At 39.0% G+C, this 21,062-nt stretch overlaps 2 protein-coding genes across 5 annotated transcripts; both read left to right on the top strand.

Moving 5' to 3' along the window:
- Nucleotides 1–310: 310 nt before the first annotated feature.
- LOC120806772 (cilia- and flagella-associated protein 251-like) lies at nucleotides 311–6,522 on the top strand. Of its 4 annotated transcripts, XR_005709734.1 has the most exons (4): nucleotides 1,938–2,092; nucleotides 2,687–3,237; nucleotides 3,449–4,207; nucleotides 4,425–6,522. XR_005709734.1 is itself a non-coding variant. In XM_040158193.1 (3 exons), the coding sequence occupies exons 2-3, from the start codon at nucleotides 2,689–2,691 to the stop codon at nucleotides 3,629–3,631; spliced, it is 732 nt and encodes a 243-aa protein (XP_040014127.1). In that variant the 5' UTR covers nucleotides 311–395; nucleotides 2,687–2,688; the 3' UTR covers nucleotides 3,632–6,522. The 4 variants fall into 4 exon arrangements, 3 of the variants coding, with proteins under 3 accessions (XP_040014127.1, XP_040014125.1, XP_040014126.1); XM_040158193.1 differs by lacking the exon at nucleotides 1,938–2,092 and adding an exon at nucleotides 311–395 and having other exon boundaries at nucleotides 3,449–6,522; XM_040158191.1 differs by having other exon boundaries at nucleotides 3,449–6,522.
- A 5,399-nt stretch (nucleotides 6,523–11,921) lies between these two features.
- Nucleotides 11,922–20,244, top strand: thap1 (THAP domain containing, apoptosis associated protein 1). Its single transcript, XM_040158383.1, has 3 exons — nucleotides 11,922–12,129; nucleotides 15,431–15,623; nucleotides 18,417–20,244. Exons 1-3 carry the CDS (start codon nucleotides 12,059–12,061, stop codon nucleotides 18,816–18,818), a joined length of 666 nt encoding a protein of 221 aa, XP_040014317.1. The 5' UTR covers nucleotides 11,922–12,058; the 3' UTR covers nucleotides 18,819–20,244.
- The last annotated feature ends 818 nt before the right edge of the window (nucleotides 20,245–21,062 follow it).

Raw genomic sequence — 21,062 nt, 5'->3', positions numbered from 1 at the left:
TTTCTTAAAGCTGCATTCAGAGATTTTTCCAGGCCTCTAAGGGGCAGAATAGCTCCACAATAGTCTGTCAGACTCACAACCCTAACCCACAATGCTATCACCTGATAAAGTTGTTGTGGCTAACATGTTAGCAAGCAGCTGCCCACTTCCCTGCCCAGCAGAGCAATATCATCTTCCCACTGGAGTTGTGTTTCTGGTCAGCTGATGAATCTAAGTCCAATATTCACACACGCTTTGCTCTGTTTTTGGTCTCTATCGACTCCTGAGGGAAATATCTGGCTCTTTAGTCTCTTAACTGACTGTCTGCTGTTTGCTGCTGAGCGGGTAGTGAGCAGAGGGTTTATCAGAGCTTTTTTACTGAAAACAGCTGGCTGCTGCTTCTGGAAACAACACTGGTGAGAGCAGTGAATCTGAACAATACCGTAAATGTGCTTTAAAACCAAAACTATTAACTAACAGAGGCTTAAACACTTACCATTATATATTTTCAGTTTAATTTGTTCTTTTCATTTTGAAAGTATTTTTTTTATTGATGAAAAGCCAATTATCAGAGAGGACAATAACATATAAAACATGGTAATGACATACAGAGTGATAAATACTAAAGTGGTTTTACAAGTTACCTGCTTATCTGTCTGCAGCTATTCTCCCTTAGGATTACAAAGCTTTCACTGTAGTGACAGCTTTGAAACAACATTCAGACTATAATTTAGAGAGATAAACTTTACAGAGAATATAACTAAAGAGGTAAAATAAACGATAACATTTGATTTTCTTCCCTAACCAGTTTTTTGGTGGCTAACCACACATTTCTTGGATAGGTTGGGGAATATGCACTTTTGTCCTTATATTTGCTAAAATCTTAGATTCGGCACTGCTTAAGGTTCCCTTCATTTCAGTTATAACAGACCTTTTTAAAATCAGACCTTTTTAAAATCAGACATTTTAACTTAGTCATCATATTAAAAGCATAGATGTTACTTATAACATTAACAATGGCTCTGTTCTATTCAAGTTACCCAGTAAACCGTGGTAGTGAGTCTGGATGAACAATACTAGGACCCTGAAACTGAAGCAGCTAAATGCAATTCAGTCATCATTTATGTTTTTATTCACACCTGTGCTTTTCCTTCTGGGACATGTAAAATATCATCTTTGAAAAAACACTGTACATATGTGCTATATTGGTGCATCCAATATTAACAAGCAACAAGAATAGGTCAAAACCTAGTATATGGCTGGACTCCCCTTTATGTTTTCTTCTCTCCTACTCTCACATATACAGTTATTTAATACAGCTGAATTCCCACTAAAAGCTGTTCTCATTTACATGTTTTTCTGTTTCTGTTGTCAGACAACGGTACAAGTATGAAATAGAGACTGAAACCAGGCCCATTAAGACTCCATGTTAACCAGCAGGCACTTCCAAGTCGTTTCCAAGCTGCTGCTCTGCTCTGCTAAAATCCTGATCTTATGACTTCGACGTCTTCTGACAGAATCACCACACACATAAGTGAAAGACAACGGCTGTGCTGTGATTTCGGCTTTATTTACTTGTTAAATGATCAGTCGGAGAGAAAGCTAGAGGCTCATTCACGTCTGTGTCAGCTGCCACATGGTCAATTGAATGAGAAGCATAGAGAGGTGTGCCTGTGGAGGGAAAACCTGAACTCGCACTCGCGGGGCAACAGTGGCGACTCTCTTGTAAGGAAAGTAGCTAAAGTTTGTCCAACAAGTCAGTAGATTTGTTGCTAGATTCTTTCGTTAAAAAAAAAGTCGCTAAAGTTAGTAAATCTAGCGACAAAGGTGCTAAATTGGCAACACTGCCTGCAAACGCCCCCTGATGACGCAATAGAAACTGTTTGAGGCAATTCATTTTCAAAGAGAAACAGCGAATGGGGAAACTCCAACACTCGGTTGGCCGACCAATGATGTAGTGTCAGCACTCAGTCAGGCGGAATTCGGCTGGCCAATGGTGTAACTTTATCACTCACTCACTGTCACTATCAGTCAGTCATGAACATTTGCATTTATAGGGCTGTCCCTGCTGTTGGGGCTGCCAAACACAGAGCAGCTGGCTGCTTACCTAAAGGTTAGTTTGGTTCTTTATATAGGATACCATACAGTGCAGCTATCTTATTGTTTCAATTATGCTTTCTTTTATTTTGTCTCTAATTTTATTTTTGGTCTAGTTTTAGATTTCTTTTTCAATTTCATTATTTTTGATTTTACATTTTTTTACGTCATATTTTATAGACTTGCTTTATGAGGACGGATCTCAGCTTTTATCATCTTTCAGTCTGCAGTATCAGTGTGTAAGCTCTGCCTTGGGGGCGCTCTGACAATATGTGCTGTAATTCTTTCCAGTGAAGAAGATGCAGGAGCCATAATAAAACACACAGCTAACTGGACTGGGTGGAAATATCTGAAATGTTCAGGTTTTAGGTCGCTAATTTTGCTTTAACATATACGGACAAAAGGGTTCCGTTGAGAAGAGTCCGAAATAAAAATACACTGAAGAAAATTCAGATGTTACGTTGTGGTTTTGACATTAGCAGACATTAGCTGTTTTCGTCGTTGCGACGCACAGACGGTATAAGACAGCTAGCTGCACGGTTAGCTTGTTTACACTTAGTCCGCTTCCCGTTTTCTGTTTAATGTCACTGGTCTCCGGTACCGCGTGCAGACATGGAGAGTTTGTACAAGCGGAAAATGTTCGCGTCGATGCGGAAAACCAAGGTGGCTGCATCGAAGAAACGGCAGATTGGCCTGCCCGCCTCTATACTGGACGACAGTGACGAAGGCTCCTTCTCCTCCTCCTCCTCCGGATCTCAGTCCGACTTCCAGAGCTCCCCGGAAGACGACAGCGAGCAGGATTACCGGGACCGGAGCGAGTCCGGGGCGACTTCCAGCGACGACAGCCGCTCCGTGACCCGCAGGAAGCGCTCGTTCCTGGGAGGCGACGACAGCTCCTCGTCCTCCAGCCCAGGGGAGGAGGACGACGATGATGAGGACGACGATGACGAGGAGGACAGGAGCCACTCGAAAAGGATGGTTCAGCCCAGGAAGCGGAGCAGGTTGCAGCGGCAGGACGAGTCGGACTCGGACCATGCGGAGGAGAAGCGGAGAGAGGAGGCGGAGAAGGCGAAGAGGAGGCAGAGACACAACAAGCTGCTGGCGCTGTCCCGGAGGATGAAGGCCCGGGTCCCGAGCCGAAGGAGGAGCCGCTTGAAGCAGGTACACATCTGGAGCCACATCACACACTGTCCCTTGACTTTAAACTTAAAACCGCCAGATAAGAACCGAATGTTAGTCATGAGTGAGTTGCTCTGACTAAGATTAGTTTAGATATAACAACAGCTGTTTTGTTAAAATTTAGCAGGGTTTGATTGTCTGAAAACATCTCATCGGTGTGACACTAAAGGGTAATATGTGTTTGTATTCTCAGAGTGCGGGGGAGGGCAATGAGGAAGAGTCTAAAGGAGGTGAGGATGAGGCCGGTGGTGATGAAGATGGGGATGGAGGAGAAAACAGCAGCGTGAAAGAGACTGCAGGAGGTGATGCAGGAGGCAGAGAGGAAGAGAAAGATGAGGAAGAGGAAAAAGAGGAGCAGGAGGAGGGGAAGAAATAGATCCACACTGTCATGAAGAACAGAGGAGGAGTTGTGAAGAACTAAGAAGTTTAGCCCCCTGAAAATGAGTCATATTTGTACAGTTTCTTCTCTATCAGAACTTAAAAACACTAAGAACTGCCTTTAGAAGGATTTCATGGTCATATCGTGTCCCTATAGCAACAGACGTTGGTGACATGCAACAAAAAGATGTCCGGAGGATTTGGAAAGCCTCGATGAAGCGATACAACATTGTCTGTGAAGGAAGTGGAGCCTGAAATGGGACAGAGCTGTAGACAGATCGTGAGATTGAAACGTGGCTGATGGATATGTCACCTATATATGAACCGACTTAGTTCTGAAATGTCACTCATGATGTCTGCTGCTGCTGATCTACCAACATATGTCAAGTCAAGCCGGTTTTATTTTTATATCCCAGAATTACTAATCCCAGTTGTCCATCCCAAGTAGACGTCATGTCACTGATGTTCCACTGACAGCTGCCGCTTTTCACCGGCAGGTGTTCTGTAAACCTAGTATTTCTAATGTCCTACTGGAAGATGATCACTCCATGACAGAACCTGTCACTGATGAAAGGTAATACTTTAGTGGTTTGCTAATGCTGCATTCATGTCAACTGGGTTGGATGGTAGAGATGGGAGACATTCCCATGTTTACTTGCAAACCTTCACATTATCAGACAAATCAAGATGGTTGTATGATTACAGTGTTGGTCAAGTAAGGGTTAAAAATACTATGCACTGACAACATATCACTATATCCATAATTATGCCTGTTGTTGATCCCAATATAGAGGCAAGTAGATCACTAGCGGCATACCAACAGCTAACAGTTCATGAGGATGATGTCAGGGTTTCTGCAGCTTCAGCCGGAGCAGGAAGAGAAAGATCAGCTCAGTGACACATGACAGTTCTCCTGCTGAAACACTAAGTTGAAGAAATTTTCCTTTACTAACGAAGAGAAAGTCAGAGTTAACCGACTGTGTCCATAACAGCAGAAAGAGAGAATTAAATTGCAAGTCCCAGAGAGCATTGCATAGCAAGACACTTGTGAGGGTTTCAGGCTCCTGTTTTGTTCCTGACTGCATGGACGAAGTGTTTTGAATGTTATGAAACTGATTTCACAGGTCTGGATGGACAGTGGCCGCTGAGGCTTATGGGTACTGTACTATTTAGAGACATTCAACATACCCAACTGACAGCATTCAGATTCTTCTTTGTTGCACTTTCCCTCTTTTTCATTTGCTTTTTCGTTTGAATAAGAGATTAAATCGTACTCGGCTCCTGCAAAGCAGATGTTTATTTGTTTTGTTTTGCTTTTTTTTTTTTTTTAATGTATCTGTCTGACAGGCTCCGGCATGATGTCAGCAGAGGATTTAGACTGAATGAAGTCAAACACTTGTACATTTTCTTGTACAGTAGCTTTTTATTTGTAACAGTTTAAAGGCAATGTTTGCAGAAGCGTCTGTATTTTTTGGTAGTTTTGTCCATCTCTGCTATGAGTAACAAGGACATTTGACTTTGCAGCCACTCTGATTACACCTTCTCCAATGTGTGGATCTGCTACTTTTCTGTTCTGTATTATTGTAAACTGAATATATTTGGGTTTTGTACTGTTGGTCAGATAAAACAAGACATTTGAAGACGTCTGTGACAGACATTTTCACTGTTTTCTGACATTTCATAGCCTAAACAATTAATTATAAAATAATGTACAGGTTAGATGTTAATTAGAATGCCTGTGACCGTCCCAAAGTTTTAATTTTTAGTCTTCCATTGCAATTGCAAAACCACACACATTTTAAGTGTGTTCACTTTGGGGTTTCTGTCCAGAAAGAGCAACTGATGTGACTGAGAGCTAAAACTCTACAAGAGTGTTTGTTTGACTTAAGCTCTGATAAACAAAGACACTGACCTTTGGGAATGGTGTATACTAAAGACAATAAACGAAGACCCTAGATGTGGCTGAAAGCTCAAGAAACATACAAACAGCTGAAAGAAAAGTTAACCTTCTAAACACATTGATCTCAGCCTGCAGTATCCTGTTGATATGTACATTTATAGTATGAAGAAAAGTTAGGTGTTTTTAAAGGAGTTTGGGGGTTCTCCTAACCAACCTCACAAAGCCCAAAGCACCCTTTTTATCTACTGAAAAGAATTTTTTGCAGTGAAATGTTATCACAGCTGACACGAAAGATGGACTGAACTATGAAAATAAGATTCAGATGAAAAGAAACCAAAAGTAATTTCTGTTTCGTTCATACATGTCGAATCACAGATTCTGGACATTTCTCCTAAATGCAGAAAACTGCTTGCAGTTTAATTTTTGAACTCAGTGAAAGTTTTTAAATTTAATTAGGTCAAACATTTTTGTAAATGTTAAAATATCAATGTGACAGGAGAGGAAATCGTGTTTTGGGCCCCACCCAAAAACATTTTTAAAGTCTGTTACAATGATGCATTCTCGTGCTAATGTTTAAATTGGACAAATAATGTCCCTAACCAGAAGTCTATTTTTTAATACTCCCATCATTTAATCTTCCCTCTATTCCTTCGTTCCTCTCTCTGTAAATGGTGTGTTTAAGGGGACTCATACCAAATGGATATAAGAAACTGCCAGCTGTAGCCACAGTTTTCAGTGTGCAGCTACTGAAACTGAACCTACAGAGTGTTTAAGAGCCTTGTGGCCTTTTCTGATTTTCACTTAACCACTGGACTCAGTTTGTTATACAGTACCATGATGATACACACACAAACACATGCGTCCTGGTTACGTATCAGAGCTTGTGTATTTACTTGTTTTCCAGTGTATTTCTGGTCTCTTTTCGCTTCAGACCAACCTGCTCTGTTGAAAACACCTGTTGTATTAATAAAGTTTCTTTTTTTGACAAATTATTTGTTGGAAATTCGGTGGCATATACTACATATACCATGAATCAGCCTGCCATAGCTGTAAAATATTACTTCGAATTTTTATATGACCTGAATGATATACAGACATTGAAGCCTGAGGACAGTAACGTCTGAACACATCGCTTTATATGTGACAACATTTGGTTGGCATTCAGTAAGTACAGCTTCCAGGCTTTGACAGAGCCTATTGGGATTTCATGCAGTCACAGCCAAAAATATTGGCACTTCTGTGGTTGTTTTTAAAATAATGCAGGTTTTTTTTTTTTTCCCAGTAAACTGTTGAAATTAAAAATATTTTGCTATTTACGTGGTATTTTCTTTGATTGGCAGTTGAACGAATTGAAAACTGGCAATTTATGTTATTTTTTGCACACAACTCAAACAGCAACACAATTTTTCACAATTAAAAACTATAAATACCCCTGAACTATAACAGTACATACAACGTTGGTGCCAGTGTGGTTGTAAATTTGTTAATAACTATAGTATATATTGCAATTCATATTTATTTTCATGCTTCTTTGTGGTACTACAGATTGGTCACAAACACAACGTAACTACAGCATTTTTTTTTTTTTGACTCAAAAATCTTCTGCACAAATCAGAATATTTGGCTAATTATACAAGAGGATATTTCAAAGTGTGTTTAGTTAGTAAAACATCACATTTTTGAGCCTTGATTGTTATTTTTGCTACAAAGTTGGTGGATGAAAAATAATTTATAAAAATATTCATCAAGGGGATGATTCAAAAGTAGCTAGCAGACAAATTGGCAGACCTCTGCGCTTGACAGGAACGCACGTAACCTCAGCAGTGAAAGTTGGTCCTCTTATTTTTTTTTTCTTGTTAAGTAGCACACATTTAAAAAAATATACAAAGTTTATTCATCAAAAATATATTTTATAAGTCAATTGATTCTCTTAAAGGCTGTATACAATATTTTAAGTTTGCAATTATAAAAGATTTTAAAAATGGGCCAATATAAATTTAATGAAGTAAGTACGTAAAAAGTCACCAATTCTTTAAATGCTTTATGTAATGTTTAAATCAATTTATTTATCAGACAATTTCTTATAAACAACTTATTAAACCACGTGAAAGGCAATGTCTAACCGGAAGACCCTGTGAGCCACTGATGAAAAACAGTGACCCTCAGAACTTTAATTGCATCCTCTATTGTCAAAATCCAAATTAACCCTGCTATTATGTTAAACAGATATCTTTAATGTTCGGGGTCAAATTGACCCCAGCAATTTAAACCTACAAAAAATGACTGTAATTGAAAGTGTTACCCAAGTTTACACTTCAGAACAACATCAAGGAACACATAGTTCAGAATCAGAATTCTTTTATTGGCCACATACTGTATATTTCCATATACAAGGGATTTAGTCTTGTTATTGCATGTGTACATTTAAAGAGAGAATGAATGAAACACACTGTAAACCAATAAGAAAATGTATATAAAACAACATAATAGGAGGGTTAAAACTGTCTCCCTCTGGCCACGGTTAAAAAATGTACTCCCCTAATTTCTGAAAAATTCAAAGTGAGTTGTGAAGATGAGCTTTTATGCTCAGAAATCACTGAAGATGTACACTCAATGAAGTTAAAAAAAATCACCCAGAAATGATGGTGTCATGGTAGAATTTTATCCCTGTTCATGGGATTTAATTAAGGACCATCTATTACTCAGGTTTAAAGAATGCATAGATAGAAAGGAGATGAAAACAACCATGTAACAAGGTCTGATAACCCTAATTCCTAAACCATACAAAGATCTTTTGATTGAAAATTGGAGGCCAATTTCAATTTTAAATATAGACTATAAAATTTTATTGCAAGTTTATGCTAAACGATTAAAAAAAATCTAGAGGAGATAATGAGCAGGAACCAAAATGTCTTCAGAGCCAAACGTCATGTTGGCTGTAATATCAGATTATTATTAGACTTAAATTGACTATTCAAGCTACATAAAATCAAACACATCACTTGTATTCCTTGACTTTTTGAAGGCATTCGATACAATTGAACATTCATCATAAAACTCCTACAAATTTTTGATTTAGGAAATAATATTAATAACATTGTCATGTTCTATAAGGACAAATAGCTCAGATATTCTATTTCCCGACATTTCGAAAATGATTTGCAATTTAAGAGGTGTACGCCAAGGCCATTCTATTTCTTGTTTATGGTTTGACTGTTGCTGAACTTAAAAAAAAAAAAAAAAACTTCACATAGTCCAGTGCCAAGGTAATCCAATAACAGGAAACCAGGAACACCAGGAACATGGAAAAACCAGGAACAAGCACAGGAATCAAAACAGATGAACTGACAAATGAGTGAGGGGATCACAGGGACTTAACACACAAGGGAGGCAAGGGTAATTGGGAACAGGCGAAACTAACTGAGGTGGGGCAGGCAATTAGAAAGGTGGGAAACACATGAGGGCAGGAAGCAAAGCAATCAACAGACACGCATGTCAAAATAAAACAGGAAGTACAAATGAAGTCACTCAAAGGGGCAGATCGCGACAGTCCAGATGTTCAGAGAATAAAAATTTTTAGAGAGAGAAAAAATTACACAGCCAGCTGATGACACAGTATTATTTGTTAAGGATAAATGGCAAATACAGAAGGCATAACATGTAACTGGAGAATTTTCAGAATCTTCAAGTCTTTAGCTCAACATCAACAAAATAGAAAATGTATTTTTTTATGAGACAAAGTAGAAAGTTGTGTTTAATAACCCTGTAAATCAATGTGTAATATATCTCGGTATCTATATTTCAAAAGATACGGTTCTCTGACAGAGGCTAAATTTTCTTCTCAAAATTAAGAAAAAAAATGAAAAGTCAATTCTTAATGTGTGAGAGACTTTTCCATTTTTTTCAAGAGTGTTTCTGACAAAGGCTGAAGGTGTATCAAGATTTTTTTTTTATCCTACTCTGTCACTTTTTGTTAATGATGTGTTCTGTAAGAAAATATAATTTATATTATAATGTATTTATCAATTTGTGCAGAAAAATAGACACCACCACCTTAAAAAAGAAATTCTCAGTTTAGAGCGAGTGGAGCAAGACTCTGATTTTGTGCATTTAAATTGCCCTTTTGAGATCACATAGTTTAAAAAATGCGTGGATCTCCCAGAATCATTATGGGATTTCATTCTACACAATATATTTAAAGATTTAGGTGGCTTAAAGTTTCTAAGTGTGACTACAATGTTTCTAAATTGCCAGTAAAATTTTCAAATTTCTATCAGCAGGCTTTACTGTCTTGGAAATTGTATTATGTTCTCAACTTTTCACCACATAAGGGTATAATTTGGTACAACAGTAATATTACTGTTAACAGTAAAAGTATATACAAAGAGAACTGTATTGAAAGGGGTATAATCTTTGTTACAGCTTTGTTTGATTATAAAGTTAATCTCTATAGTTACGGAAACTTCCTAAGAGCTGAATCTTGTCTGTTCAAATACAAAGAATTTGTTTCTGTAATAAGGGCTATTATCACAGGTATACCTGAGTTAATGAAGGGTCACTTAGGCTATGTTACTGTCCAAAGGCCTGGTTCAAAAGTTGGGGGGATAAAATTAACAGAGATAAAATGTACAAACAATCATGTAAGGAAAGAATTTCAAAACTATAATACGATTTCACCCAAAACATTTTTGGAATTCACAATTAGATACTATAAAGAGGCATAAGGGCATGGTTGTGCCCCTTCCAGTTCTGTGTTTCAAACAGGATCAGACAACTTAATTTGAAAATCTTGCATAACATTTACCCCTGTAACACTTAAAATTTCCACATTTATTGACGTAGATATTAAATGCCCCTTTTGTGATGCTGAACCATAATAAATAAATCATACTTTTACCGTCACTGTCACTCCTCCTCTGTGTTTTGGAGAGACATAGAGAAGTTTCTTTCTAACAACAGACATTAATACTACATTCAAATGTAATAATAGTTACATTATAAATTGTGTTCTTGTAGTTGGTAAATTTCACATACATAAGGCAAGATTCTCTAAGTCCTTCGCAAGCCTTAATAATTTTCTGGTTGAATTCAATCTGTACACCGTTACATTAACCCTTATGACAAATAACAAAAGTGAATGCACACTGTTACTTCAAAGATTTATTCTCAGTGCTGCCCGATTAAGGTATATTGACTTTTGTTGATGTTATTGTTTATTTATATCAAGATACTACTTTCTTTACTACTTTAAAGAAAATGATTTGTTCATCTTTTCATACATTTTATATTTGTTTGATTTTTATATTTTTTCTTTTTACACATTGGATTTGCAGATGTATTAGAATGATCATTCCATGTTCAGCTGAATGTCTGTAAATTCATGTTGTTCAATAAAGAGGAATAAAACGAGTATTTAAGAGATGTGTTATTACATTTATTGTCTATAAAAAGAATCCAAGTAATGTTCAGGTTGAGTATCAATTATTTCTCTTACTAATCAGTTTCTAATCAAATTCAATTATGACCTTTGAATTTAACTGACAAGCATGAGGCAGTGAATGAATGGGTGCATCTACATTCCCTTAATTACATCCCTGTTTCCCGCACTTCAGTCCCATTGAAAACCCGCTCCCATCCAGAGAGAAACGTTACGCCCTTTCCTCCAATCCGTCATCTGGGCCAACCGTTTTTCTGATGAAGCACAGCTGGATCAGCTGTCAGTCGGATTCCTACAGCTGTGTGGCGACTTCTGCTGGTTTGGAGTTTGCAGCTACAGTGGACAGGGGCCACTTCTGTTGGCAGAACCCGGTTTTTTATTCATTCAATTACTATTATTTGCATCTGCATTTTTCTGATATTCCGTTTGTAAATCCATTATCTAATAATACGGGTTAGGATTAGAATGATTTCGAATTTAAAGAAATCATTTATTAGCCCAAATGTTTTAGGGAAAGTGGAAATTATTTAAATAACATAATTTTATTTTTACTAACCTACTCAGACCTGCACACACAGCACATATTTAGATACTGGATGGTGAATCAGAAAATAGAAAATCTAAAACCTAGGGGGTATTATACTTGAGGTCGTTCTGTTATTTGTCCACTTTGGTATAAAACTGCAGTGATGGTTTCAGATCAGTCTGATCAGCTGCTGCGTCCGATCACCAACAGGTTTCCAATAAAGTTAGAAGACTTCAGCGAGGGGTGGTCTGGTGCCTCCTCGCAGCAGGATTGAGAGCTTTGGGATGGCCCTCAAGATAGAGGACCCGGAAGGACTTCCGGGTCGAGCGAGGAGCGATCAAGTAAGGCAACTGGGACGAACCCCCTTGTCTCCCCCTGGTGGACGCGGCGATAAGTTACTGGGACGCGTGCAACGCGAACCCGAAAACGCAGGTCACGTGACGCCGTGTCCGCCGCCATCATTGTTAGTGGCAGTGAAGCCTCGGTGAGGTGAGGAGGACCATCAGCGGAGCTTCGCAGAGTGTCAGTCCTGGTTTCAGTGAGTGCTCTTCGGGCAGGAGCCATGGTTCAGACTTGCTCGGCGTACGGATGCAAGAACCGCTACCACAAAGACAAAGACATCTCCTTCCACAAGTAGGTTCTTTTAAAACCCTGGGTGTTAGTGAGCGCGTGTTAGCATTAGCTGTCCAGACATGGTGGACAAGCACTGTGTTGCACTGGTGAACAGTGCAGAGTTCACCAGCCTGCGTTTACTGAGCTGTTTTTTTTTTTTTTTTTAATAAAGCTTCATTGCTCATCGCCAGCATCGTATGAGTGGTAGAAGTGGATACATGACATTGTATGTGTTGGCAGAATTAATCGGTGAAATCGGGTTACAGACAACTCGCCAAGCAACATTTTCCCTCTCAAATAAATGTCAAGTCTTGTAGGAAGTTTGCCCGCCAGTCGCACACCCCTTCCACCGAAGTAACAAGTTAACATACATCGTAGTTACGATGGCGCCACACAAACATTCCAGTCTAGAAGCCATTTATTTAACTACGTTTCCGTTTCACACATTTTTCACGTGCAGAATTTACCATGGGAATGGGTCCAAAAAAAGTGTGATACAACTTTACATTCTCCTTTTTTCTGTACCTTAGAATGTATCCTCTTTAATTTTAAAATTTTCTCAGCAAAGAAAATATGGCTATCATACGTTTTACCCACGATTTACAGAAGATCTAAGACTAAAATGTCACTCAGTGTAACAGCACTTCATATACAAAAAAAAAATCGAGGCATATTAATAGCAACAATAATTAGATGTCATATTAAAAGACTTTAAAGATCACAATGCAGCCCCACAAATACTAATTAATTGTAATTTTAAATCTTTATACTTTGCCATATACTGTCTTCCAACCATTAGTACAGTATAAGTATTTGTTTCATTTTTACATAAATATCTGTTGCAACGTGACCTTGGTTTGTTACACTGAATGACCTCTAATAAACTGTGTGTTTGGGACAAAAATCCCCTGGTTATATTAATATTCAAGAAAAACAACAAGACATTGTCCTGGTATTATAACACTGCCAACACTCATTTTTAACATGCCAAGAAAACGAATAGATACTATTACTCCTTTTTTGGTATTTGACATGTTTACAGTGGGGCCAAAAGTTTCACTTTCCTATTCACTTGAATTGGAAAATGGAATGTAATGTAAGATGTAATGGTAAAATCAATGTGCAGTCCATTACACTGAATGAAGATTTTTGCAGTTTGGGACATTATTTAATCCATAGTTTGGGCAATACATGTTTGTAAAACACTTGCTATTATGTTCTCTCAACAAGTTTGAGGGAATATACGGGAACAGTAAACTCTGTTAATTCTGATTGGAATTTGGTTACACTTCCTCATGTATCAGCTTCATTGCTGGAACAGGTTAAAGGTGAAGAATCTGTAGGTAGGGACCACTTGAACCAGATTTTAGCGAATCAACGTAATTAATGATGAGCAGCAGCAACGGCGGCCCCTGTGGTCACAGGTGGTAATTGCAGGACGATGGCACATTACATTCTGTTGGGTTCCGAGTCATCTCATACATCATCTCAATACAAACCAGCAATCGACTATCCACCCGTATCAAATCAGCACACAGCTAATCTGGTTACCGTGACCGGAAACATCTGAACCCACAGCAGTTATGAGAAACTCACTTAGCAATGGGGAAGGGTACACGTTGAGGAGATAAGGAGCTATCGAGCGACCATAGTGAAGAATTAGATGATTAATTGAAGGGCTGAAGGGAATGAAAGAAAACATTTGGGATGTGACTGGTAATAAATATGGTTCCTGTTAGTGGTAACATCATGACAAAAATTAGCCTGTCATGCTGGACTATGAGGTAACGTCACTATGTCCTGGGTCAGGCAAGGCATTATGAGCACGGAAAATAACAACATTTTAATAGCTAATGTGAAAATAATTTAGTGTTCAGTTTTTATTAATGTGTACCATCACAACAACAAACAACTGCATTTGCCTTGTGATTCTTTGTTAAAGTGTCTTGTGACGACAACTTTTACTTGTTCTTAGACAGCCTACTTCTTTGTTTTCCTCCAACTCCGATACAGATTACATCAGAGATTTTCCTAGATTTTCATTGGCTAGATTAAGCAGTGTAAAGATAGCCAGACACATAAACACACACACACAGACACACCTCCCAGTCGGCACATCCCGAAAGTGGTTGTACCCAAACATTTTAGAAAAATTAGGATATAGTGGTCAAAATGAAAGTAACAGTAGGTGACGTTATTATATGGTTAGGTTTTGTCATGCTTTTGCTTGGAAATCTTATTTTTGTTTTTATGATAAAGATGAAGAATTGTGAGATGTTCAATTCCCTGTTAATCCCAGCAGGTTGAGTAAAGTACTGACTGCCAGGTGAGAGTTTATAGGTTAATCTGTTATAACAGTTGCTGTTTTATTGAACTGTGTTCTGTGTGGAGGACTAGATGCCCTCTTGAGTGTCCAGCAGCAATGGTTTCTGACAGGACTAGGCTGTAGCTAACAATTTTGACAAAGTTTACTTCATAAATAACCTAGATGAATTATTGATAAGGAACTGACTGATATCCCATTGATGATGATAAAATAAATCCAAGAGAAAAACAACAAATCCTGAGAGGACCAAAGTATACATTTGGAGGGATATCAAGAGGTGCTGCCTTAGTGATTGCATACCTTGTAGAAACATTTGGGATGAAATACAGGGATGGATTCAGCCACGTCCAGGAGAGAAGGTTCTGCATCAACCCCAATGTGCGCTTTGTGCATCAGCTACAGGAGTATGAAGCGATCTACCTAGCCAGATTGACCATTAAAATGATGTCACCAATGCAGTTGGGCAGGTCCTTCTCCTTACATGCTGGGATGCCAGGAAAGCCATAAGTGCAGCCTGGAGGAAGACGAAGACTTTGGCGCAATGCAGACAACCAGAAGGTGCCAGTCAGCAAAAAGGAAAGTATCAGGCTTGTCGCCCAGTGGAGGACACAAGAAAAGGAATAGCTAATGCCTTTATTTTGGTAGTAATAGGATTATGGACGAATATCAGGCTTAATGTGGGATAATAAAGAATAGAAAAGGGGCGGCCGTGGCTCAGGAGGTAGAGCGTGTCGTTCACTTATCGGAAGGTTGGTGGTTCGTTTCCTGGCTCCTCCAGTCCACATGTTGAAGTGGCAAGATGGTGAACCCCAAATTGCTCCTCAGGGCTGTGCTGTGTATGAATGAGATGTCTGAATGTGAATGGGTGAATGTGGCAGTATTGTAAAGCGCTTTGGGTGGTCAATGAGACTAGAGAAGCGCTATATAAGTGCAGTACATTTATCATTTAGTCTTATCTCTCATTTTATTTGCTGATGGATTGATTGACTTTCCTAGGTTTCCTCTAGCACGTCCAGATGTTTGTGGTAAATGGGTGGCAGCGATGAGGAGGAACAACTTCAAGCCGACAAAGTACAGCAACATCTGCTCACAGCATTTCACCAAAGACTGCTTCAAGAGAGAGTGCAACAACCGAGTGCTGAAGGAGAATGCTGTGCCATCCCTTTTCACCTTCAGCCTCAGCATCAAGGTGAGGCAGCTCAGAGCATTTCCATCTAATGCAGAGTCCACACACTCACTGAGTCCTGATTGAAATGTGGCTGCAGCAAGGAGACTGAAACCTGTCTACATGTTTGATCAGAAACTTAAAGATTTCAATCATAATTTTAGTAGTAGTTTATCATTTGAATTCTTGCCAAAATCAAATATATACTATCTCTGTTTGGTCCGTTTAGCCTCCACACCACAAACAAACTGCACCCCAGTCCGATTGAAAGTGGACCAAGACCCTTTTTTCAGGTGTTCTTGGTGTGATTGTTAAGTTGTTTGGCAGAGAGCTTTCACACCACACTAAGTGATGCCAGCCAAAGGGGCAACCTCACCAATGTTCATTTGAACTGAACCAAACAGGTTAGAGGTGAAATCAGCTTAAAGATGATTACATCTACTAGCTTTTGAGAAAGACTACTATTAGTGATGAGGATATGATCACTGTGCATTTCACTCAGTTACTATGGCAAAATATGCCTGTTTTCACAGGCTGAGTGCTACTCAGCATGGTTAGGAACTCGATCTAAATTGTCAAGTCAGCAGATTTCCCCTTTTAAATATAATTGTTATTTTCATAATGATATGTTTGACATTATGAAAAATATCTGTATATCAGAAATATTAGAAAATTCTGTTTTGGAAGGCATTAAGAACAATTCACTCAAAAAGTAAAACAACTTAAAACTTAGTTTTTAATTCCAATTTCATTGGAATTATTTATTTAAACATTTTTTTAAATAATTTATAAAAATAATACGATCATATTGTCATAAAATTCCATGAAAGTCGAGTGAAAAGTCGAAAGTGTAAAGCAGCTTTATATTAGGTTCAGATCATATTGCACAGACCGTAATTACAAGCAGTCGAGAAAACAGGCTCAGTCATGTCAAACTTTAAGTTGTAATTCTGAGTTTAACTTTTGGTAGCTGTGATATATCCCATTTGGTGAGAAGAACTAGAGAAGGGTCAACAAACCTTTGCAAAATGGCTGCATAGCCACCATCACTGGCACTGAGGGAGACTGGGGTGTATTTTGCTCTAACTACCCAGCAGAGGTTGACATATCCATCCTGTTAATGTAATTTTCAGTTGACAGAATCTGTGGTAGCAAAGAGCAGTTAACATGCTGTGTCTACTTTTTATAGATGTTGCTTGGTAGCTAGCTAGTTATGCGGGAAGATTATATCCCCGTCCTTAGTCCCGCCTACTAAACTCTGATTGGTTGATTGTTTCTCCAACCATTAATGAGCAAAACGGTAGACCTATTTGAATTACTGAATGATTTGGAGATGTGAGAGGTGATGCAGATGTCAGGAGACTGACTGGTGACTGCAGTCTAATAGTGGGAGTAACCATCTTGGAATAATGCATGAATGCTCCCAAACTGGAATAATGGGAAGTTTCCCCTATTCGTTCCATTCTGCTTGACATGCAGCATTAAAGACAAACCCCCAGAGTTTCCGCTAACTGATGTTTTTAAACATTACCGTGAACTACAGCTGTAATTAACTGTTCATTATTGATTAATCTGCCAGTTATTTTCTCGATTAATCGGTTTGGTTTGTCTATAAAATGTCAGAAAAAAGTAAAAGTGTTCATTATAATTTCCCACAGCCCAAAGTGAAATCGTGAAGTCTGTTGATTTGTCCAACCAAAAGTCCAAAAACCAATGATATTCAGTTTACTATTATATTTAACAAAGAGAAGCATCAAATCTGGACATATGAGGAACAGCAACCAGTTGTTTACCACTTTGCTTAAAAAATAGCTCAAACAATGATTTGATTATCAAAAATGGTTGCTGATTGATTTTCTTACAATTTGGGGTTTGGAAGAATAATAAAAAAACAGATTTAAGCTAAGGCTGCGTTTTCACCACGGGAACTTTCCCCACAATTAAGTGTTTGTTCACGCACTGCTGGCACGTCCCATGTCAGAAAACCTTAACCTGCATTTGATGCGCACTTTTCCTAATGCTGCGTTAGAGCAGTATTGTGAACTAATTGTATCCCACAATTCACCATGGTCTATTGTGCCACACCAGTTCAGTGGTTGGCAGCAGTGTGCCTATAAGATGGTTTTAGGATGGATATTAATCAACAGATATGAACAAATTTAGGTTAATGATGTGTTGGATTCAGCATGGATAACCTTTAGAAAGCAGTACTATAGTCACTGATTGGATCAAGTGTGCCCGTCATAAATCCGTCATTTAAAAAACACACAACTGCAAACATGTTGTTTTGCTTGTAGGTTGTAGCCAATAATTATCAGGATTGAGCAGCCAAACAGATCTTATGACCGATGGACTGACGACGAAGTGCAGGCTCTGTTGTCCTTTTTTGTACAAATGACGTAAAAGGCGACCTTAGTGCTTTTGATACGTCAGCGGACTAATTAGCTTAATCTTCCTGGGGTTTGGCCCAGCTGTGAAAATGAAAATCCCAATGCACTGGAGGAACTTTTACCTCTGGGTAAGTTTCTGGACATTGGTTCCTGGGAAACTTAAGTTCCTGGAACCTTTGGTGTAAAGGCACCTTAAATCACATTGATACAAAAGACAAAATTTTGTCTCTATTCCCATATCAGGACAAGCTCCGGTCGTCATTGTCAAATTAGAGCCCATTCTTGCCAAAGATAATTCCAGTTAAAATTAAAAAATCAATCCTTTACTTGTGTTAAGCTTATTGAGACTAGATATGGTTAATACTATGTTATCCTGAATTGGTTGAAGAAGCAGCATCAGAACTCTTGTGTGTCATCTGTCTGACAGTCAGAGTCCCTGGAGCACCCCTTCCCCTCAGAGATCCACTTCCCAATCTCTCTGCCTCTGACCTCTGACCCAGCGGTGGAGGAGGAGGAGGAGCCTGAACCCGGGGAGAGCCTGCCTGACACACACAGTGACACGGTGGCGGTCTCCTGCGACCACAACTACACGGCGGAGGACTCTGCACAGCAGAAGAAGCGCATTGAGCAGCTGGAGGAGCAGCTGGAGCGTCTGAGAAAGAAGCTGAAGACAACGCAGCAGAAGTGTCGGCGGCAGGAGAGGCAGCTCAAGAGGCTGAAGGCCGCCTGTGAAGTGACCAGGACCAGTCGTGAGCCACCTGCAGCATTTGGCGAGGGATACGTGATTTTACCAAAACAAATCTACCACACACTCAAAGGTATCGAGTGATGAGGTGGAGAAGAAGGAGAAAATAGCTGTGGTCAAACTGACCAGCAGATAAAATTCTGCTGCAGGTTCCATCTCAGATCTGTCAGAAGCAGCCAGGAAGACTGCTGGTGCTGAGCAAGGCAGCGCCTCCCAAACTGAGAGCTATAGGACTCACTTGTTGGAGAATGCAAATGCAGGATGTGGAAAACTTCAGCCTGTTTTGGTGGATACAACAAACTCCTTACATATCCATGTTTTTCTTTGCTTTTCATTTATTTATATATTCTGATTAGGCTGCAGTGAAACTAACTTTAAAGGTGCTTCATGTAAGTTTTTGCCATCGCTACATAACAACATTAGCGTTAACAGCTGTTTACTTAACGATCTAGAAGAAATGTTGCAAGTTCAGCAACAAACTTCATTTCTTTATGTGCTATTACTACGACTCATCCTCTCATGGTGGACTGAAGGCAGACTGGTCGCTACAGTTACAAACTATTGCAAAGTGGTATGAGACGGGATGGGACGTGTCTAGTCGGTTAGCATCCAAACTTCAGTAGAAGAAAAGACGTGATAGAAATAGTTGCACAACAAGAGTCAACATTGGCGTTGCTTTCCACCGCTGGAGACAGCTCTGGATGAGTAAAGGAATGAAGTTTAGGGCTGAACTTGCAACAATTCTTCTAGACTGGTAAATGAGCAGTTATTAATGCTAATGTTGGCTATGTAGTGATAGCAAAAACTTGTATGTTGCACCTTTTAAATGAACTCACTTTAAATTAAAAGCTAAATATTGTGAGTTTGGCTTTATAAAGAGTTGTATACTGAAACAATTTCTTGACTGGCTGGCTGCAGTGACTCTGAGATGCTGCAAAGAAGTACTGGGCTGGTGGATTAACTGCTGTTGGTCAAGAAACAGTTTCAGCATGTGACCCCCCCCATAAAATCACGAACTGCTGTTTTTACATTAGTGCTTGTGTAAGGATTAAACAATAAGATACAGGATATCAGTCGGTGAGCTTTAGAGGTACCGGTAGGTGCATTTTTGAACTTAAGACAGTATCCAGTCTTTATGCTACGATAGGCTAACCACATCTTGACTCCAGGGTTGTACTTAGCACACAGATATGAGATTTAATATTAAATGTATCTTCTTATATCATTCTCAGAAAGGAAGCAAATCAATATTTTCAAAAATATTGAACTATTCCTTTTGAGAGCCTGGTTTGGGATTTGGGGATGCAGTTGGACACTATAACAAAAAACATGTACGTCTTTGACTTCTATCCTATTTATGTTGTTTGTCTTTGACAAAATGTTTCCTAAACAAAAAAAAGGTCACAAAACACCCAAACAAGGTCATACGTGTGTGTGTGTGTGTTCCTTAATGCAGAATCACTGAAGAGCTGCTTGTGTGCAATAAACTTAAAACACACTGAAGCCATAACAGGACCTTTGTCTGTTCCTCTCTGAGATTACAAGTGACCGTCTCTAGCTCTTTGCCAGCGACAGACTACACACTGATTCCAGACAGTCTGCAGTTATCACACTGGAAAGGTGAATAAAAAATAGGTTTTCTCCAAAACGTCAGGCTGAATGCTAGTGTCTGGACTTCACTGCACTTGCAGACTGGCAGACTTAATGGGCGACGCGTTCCTGGAAAGTCAGTGAGTCCCGATTCCTGTCCAAATCCACAATTCATCAAATCCACAAGGGGGCTCTATCCACGAGCAGACTTTCTGTGTACTTTCAGAAAGTCCACATAGGGTGCAGACTTCACCAGACTTTCTACCCCATAATCCATAGAGATATGGATGTGACTGTAAAATAAATAAATAATGTACTATATTTACTTTTGAAGATGTTTACTTTTTTCATATTTGTCGTATAATTGTATCGATTATAGTAAGTTTCATATTACACATATAGAGTATGTATATGTATATAGGCTAAATAATTTGGATTTGTTAAAATCTGCAGGTTGATTTTTTTTTTTTTTTTTTGTCCTATGGTGTGAGGATGTTTAGCAGCTCATGTAAAGGGGACATTTTACTCCACATTCTGACCATATCCCTTATGCCCCCTATATGTAATGCAACAGACCTGCAAAAACTGCAAATATCTGTGTTGTCAGGAACCATTCAGAAACCTTCTTTGAAAGAGTTACAGGGTCACAAATTTCAGTTCATCTCCATGGAAACAAATGAGGTCTTTACATCCCTTCTCATAGCACATTTCACCGTCATGAAGTCTAGCAGCCTTGCA

This window comes from Xiphias gladius, chromosome 20 (genome assembly GCF_016859285.1).
Source record: "Xiphias gladius isolate SHS-SW01 ecotype Sanya breed wild chromosome 20, ASM1685928v1, whole genome shotgun sequence".
Taxonomy (NCBI): Eukaryota; Metazoa; Chordata; class Actinopteri; order Istiophoriformes; family Xiphiidae; genus Xiphias; species Xiphias gladius.
This window is presented reverse-complemented; position numbering and strand designations above follow the sequence as displayed.

Coding starts and splice junctions, on each gene's coding strand:
- thap1 (XM_040158383.1), top strand. CDS start 12,059: ATGGTTCAGACTTGCTCGGCGTACGGATGCAAGAACCGCTACCACAAA. Junction 12,130..15,430: donor AAAGACATCTCCTTCCACAA/GTAGGTTCTTTT, acceptor TGACTTTCCTAG/GTTTCCTCTAGCACGTCCAG. Junction 15,624..18,416: donor CCTTCAGCCTCAGCATCAAG/GTGAGGCAGCTC, acceptor TCTGTCTGACAG/TCAGAGTCCCTGGAGCACCC.
- LOC120806772 (XM_040158191.1), top strand. CDS start 2,017: ATGAACATTTGCATTTATAGGGCTGTCCCTGCTGTTGGGGCTGCCAAA. Junction 2,093..2,686: donor AGCTGGCTGCTTACCTAAAG/GTTAGTTTGGTT, acceptor TACCGCGTGCAG/ACATGGAGAGTTTGTACAAG. Junction 3,238..3,448: donor GGAGGAGCCGCTTGAAGCAG/GTACACATCTGG, acceptor TTGTATTCTCAG/AGTGCGGGGGAGGGCAATGA.